We start from the raw sequence: 4,551 nt of genomic DNA, 5'->3' as shown, positions 1-4,551 counted from the left end.
AAGAACCCTTCCAGCAAGCCAATGGCATGCTGCCTCACTTTACCTGGGCTTAGCGGAAGTGACTTGCGCCACCTCCTGAGCCATGACACGTTCACATGAGTGACACTCAACTTCCTCCCTAGCTTCCGAGCCCCCTTACGTAGGTCCTGGGGCCAGGGGAAGGCTAAACCAAGTTCGGAGGGGACGAGTCACGCCTGAGTTTCCCGTATGATCCTGACAGCCAGGAATCAGTCAGAAGCTGAGGCAGTAACACACTTGCTGGGCAGTCGTCTGGCTCTCAGAGCCCGGAGGACACAGCACTCAGTTTGTGAAAACATAACCTGTAAACCCTGTCCAAAAATGACTCTGAAAAGCCAAAGAGCTTCTGACTTTTATTCTTAGGTCGGAACAGATGAAGTACAGGGAGCAGCAGGGGCAAAAAGGGTGTGTCATACCATGCAGCTCGCACCGGTCCCCAGGAGAGGACACTGGTGCAAGAGGCAGGCACTCCCCCCTCAGCAGCCCCTCAGAATCTCACTTGCGGCCTGAAGTGCATCTGCTTGGTGGCATTGTTCTTCAGTCCCGTCTTCAGCATCCACTTCGACTTCAGCCTCTGGACGTACTGCATGTCCCGCTCACGCATCAGAGCCGCTCCTGTGGTGGCCAAAGGGACAAGCAATGAGTTACATGTGATCAGAAAAAAAAATCCAATCTTTATAGAGAATCTCAAGGCCAGTTTGGGGGTAAGTGGGTTCTTAGATTTAAAGAAGAGCTGCTAACCTGGGGTCTCCGTGTAACAGGAGTGGGGGTTATGCGCACCCAGAACAACATACAGCAATCCGTACTTGTGCACATTGCTCTGGGAGAAGCCTCTGGTTTTCATCACCTGGAAGGGTCTATAAGCCCCAAAGGTAATGCCCCATTGATCAAAGGTGACAGAGAAAGGCAGAGACTATAAATTGAGTCAGACAATAGTTCCTGAGGAGACTAAGATGAAGTCAGTGTCTGCTAGATTTAAGTGGCTTCACAGCTCACAGGCAGCCACAGAGAGGGAAGCCGCGTGTGTATATATATATAAACACAGTAGCACTGAACACGGATCTTATCTGCCCAGGGCTTTCCATGACATCCTAAGGAGCTCTCCTTTGTCCACTCCACAGCCTAGTGGACCAATGTTCTTCCCGAAGATCTAAGGATTGAAGTACATAGAGCAGACACATCAACATAGATTTAAATAATTGGATACTGATGAGGTTTCAAAGCTTAGCAATTTCAAGGGCCTGCTATTTATTCCTCTCACTTGTATTGTTTTCTCTGGGAAAACTACAAGAAGGAGTGACAGTTACCCTTTATTATGTCCCACATTGTATCACACGTGCATTAGGACAGTCAACCCACACAACTCTGCCAGCTGGGTCCTATTATTATTTCAGTTTTATAAATGAGGAAACAGAGGCTTAGGCAACTTGAATTACTCATGGTCATCATGTAAGAACCACTTAGTATATCAAGTAAGTCATGTCTGACTTCATAGCTCAAGGTATTTGCCACAAGGACCTGCTTGTTAATTCCTCTGTATAATATCTAGGATAATTTCAACCTTTGTTGATGACTAAGTACTTATTTCTGTAACTATTATCTATTGGCTATTTTAGAAAGTTACTGTGCCAGGAATATGAAGTTTTTAAGTAATGGAACTTTAGGCTTATTGCCATAAATGTATCCAGGAGTAATGGAAGACCCCAGAGCCAAGAAGTTCAGTTTCTTCTAGGGAAGATCCATAAGGACAACATCAATGCAAAGGACTTCACCCAAACCCCGTCTTATAATATGAGTTCCTGGGCTCGTGCCCGGTTGTAAGTATCAACACACCTGTGCTGCCAGTCCATCCCAGGGCTCTGTACTGTTGGAGTATCCGGCCCACAGCCTTCCGATTCTTAGCAACGGTCACAACTCTTGACAAGCCAAATCGCTGTTTGTAGTATCTCATCAAGGAGCGGTGACCCACTCTGGCACCTGTTTTTCAAAAAAGCAAGATGGAAACACTGAATTGGATAGTTTTCCAAGGTAGAGCTACAGAGCAAGGACTTTCCCAATCAAATTTTAAGGGTATCTAGCTGGAAAGGAAAATGGATAAGCCAGAAGAAACAATGCTCTATCTGCTAAAAAAAATTAAAAAATAAAAAATAAAAGATGAAATAGTTTATTAAAAAATAAAAGACAAAAAATCAAAAAGTAGAGGGATTTTTAAAAAAGAAAATGGCAAGTCACTGTTACATGAAATATCGGCATCTTATACTTACTTATATATAATATGTCTCTTTAGAAATTCACACAGCAACACCTACTAATATGGATAATAGGGCCCGAGGAAGGAGATAAGGGACTTTAACTTTTTTTTTTTTTTTAATACAAAGATAAAACACACAATAATCCTGATGTTTAAAATCTAAAAGTCACAGTCTGGGTCTGGAGTAAAAAACCAATCTACCTTTTTTTTGCTTAAATTCTCTGTAGTGGTGGTTCTCACACAGGGATCATTTTTTACCTCCAGGGACATTTGGAGCTGACTAGAGACATTTTTGGTGATACACCTGGAGGGGGACTACTAGCAGCTGGTGCATAGAGGTCAAGGATATCGCTAACACCCTACAGTGCACAGGACAGTCCTCCACAACAAGGATTACCTGGCCTAAAAGGTCACTACACCGAGAAACCCTGCCCTGTTGTTTTCTACAGGATGGAAATCACCTGGTGAGCTAGATTTTTAAAGGATGATTAAGCTGAATTCCCTCTACAGCTTTTGCTTATCTAGAAGGATCTGGTAAACTATGCAAGTCAGTCATGCTTTCAGAAATGAATTACTACGGACTGTCGAGCCCTTCATAGGCAGAGTGTGCCGGGCTTCAGAGCAGGTGGAGGGGAAGGGGGCAGGCTTCAGCGATGGCTAACTCCAGGCTCCATCCGAACACGGCTCTCACTAGGCGCTCCTCGCACAGCGGTATCAGCATTACCCAAGAGCAATCGAAATACAACACTAAATATGGTTCTCTCGGAGTATTAACCAAATACCTTCCCAGACAGACAGACAAACACGGAGCAATTCAACAACAGCATATATACACGGGGCACGAAACCGCTATTCCCACTGACCACGAGCACGGGAAATACGGCTAGGCAGAACCACGTGTACGGCTTCTAGGAAAGTTTTAAACACTCACATATATAAAACCATTTCTTTCAGAATGTTTTGTGTAGAAAGACCATGAACAGGAGACTATAAATATTGCAGATGTATTTGCTTTTAGGATCTAGACCTTTCATTTACACATAAACATTCTGTCAGGTTATCTGAAGTCCCTATACCTGGAGCAAGCCACCTAGAAAATAGTTTGCTTGCTACATAGACATGGAGAGGAGTTACTTTCAGCTGACTGTTCTTTGTGATAGGAAGCAAAAGATGACCAAAAAAACCCTTTCAATTCAAAGATGATTTGGTTTTTGGATACAATACGGATGAAACATGTTTCCTTGAACCTGATCTTCTGGCAGCCTTAGAGTTAACAAAGCTCCTAGACTACAAGAGAGGAGTAAGATGTGGCTGACGGAGAGAGACTCAAGCTGAAATGAAGGCTGCTGTGGAAGGAGACCCCAGCACTATTCATTATCATTTTCTATTTATAATAATAGGTCAGGCTACTCCAGGTTTGCAATGCTCGAAATCGTTACATGATAATGCTAGTCATTAGGACAAAGTAAGCCGATGTATTTATAGTCTTACGCAGCATTTGGACCTATGTATTATTGAGGAACATCCTTGAAAATGTTTCATTACTCAAAGCCAAGGTTTCTGCAGCCAGCAGGGGAACTGAAAACACACACTGTTGAGAGCTAGCCCTGCCCGGTGTCAATGACAGTGAGCCCCCGACAGTAAGCACCAAGAATAACGGGCTTGAACAGGCCAACTTGAAGGTCCCCCTCAAGGAAAATTATTTTTCGAACACAACGTGACTGCCCAATAAACAACAGATGGGGTATGTCTTAGTTATGGTAAAGCCATAATCTGTCCATCAACCTTTCACCACGGCAATAACCACGCTCAACAAACAGGCTTATAATCGAAGCCAGTAGACAGTGGAAAAGAAATTACCTCCAACTGTAATTTTCTAAGATTAATTATACATTCTCGTGTATCCACCACCAGTTTCATCCGGCTACTCAGTGGCTAACTGGATGTGTCTTTCACACCAACTTACTCCACAGGAGCTCAAGGAACTGAGCCAGCCCACAGCCTTCACAGTAAATGCTCACAGTGCCCTCTACCGGATGCTCTTTGTCACTGGCTCCGGGACCACCTAGTGGATCTGAAATAACTAGATGTTAGATAGACATCACAGGGACTGCTTTTGAAACCAGCTGAAAGCGGACCCTACAAAGTGTGGCTGATTAAACATCACCAAGCTCTCCACATAAGAATCCTTCTCAAATTGGCTTCATGCCAACATCCATGCTAACACAGTCAAGTAACGGAGTATAACTGAAAAGGTTTCTGAATGGTAAATTTGCTCAAAG

General features: G+C 43.8%; 1 protein-coding gene across 1 annotated transcript in view; it reads right to left on the bottom strand.

Moving 5' to 3' along the window:
- Window positions 1-352: 352 nt before the first annotated feature.
- ZNF622 (zinc finger protein 622) overlaps window positions 353-4,551 on the bottom strand; it is a 13,666-nt gene continuing 9,467 nt past the window's right edge. The window contains exons 5-6 of the mRNA XM_034657076.1: window positions 1,852-1,995; window positions 353-633 (exon numbers count right to left, since the gene is read on the bottom strand). Of these exons, the coding sequence (XP_034512967.1) occupies window positions 506-633; window positions 1,852-1,995 (272 nt within the window). The 3' untranslated portion in view covers window positions 353-505. The remainder of the gene's footprint in view (window positions 634-1,851; window positions 1,996-4,551) is intronic.

The sequence above is a fragment of the Ailuropoda melanoleuca genome, chromosome 3 (genome assembly GCF_002007445.2).
Source record: "Ailuropoda melanoleuca isolate Jingjing chromosome 3, ASM200744v2, whole genome shotgun sequence".
In the NCBI taxonomy this organism is placed as follows: Eukaryota; Metazoa; Chordata; class Mammalia; order Carnivora; family Ursidae; genus Ailuropoda; species Ailuropoda melanoleuca.
The sequence above is the reverse complement of the archived record's forward strand: the minus strand, read 5'-3'. Positions and strand labels throughout refer to the sequence as shown.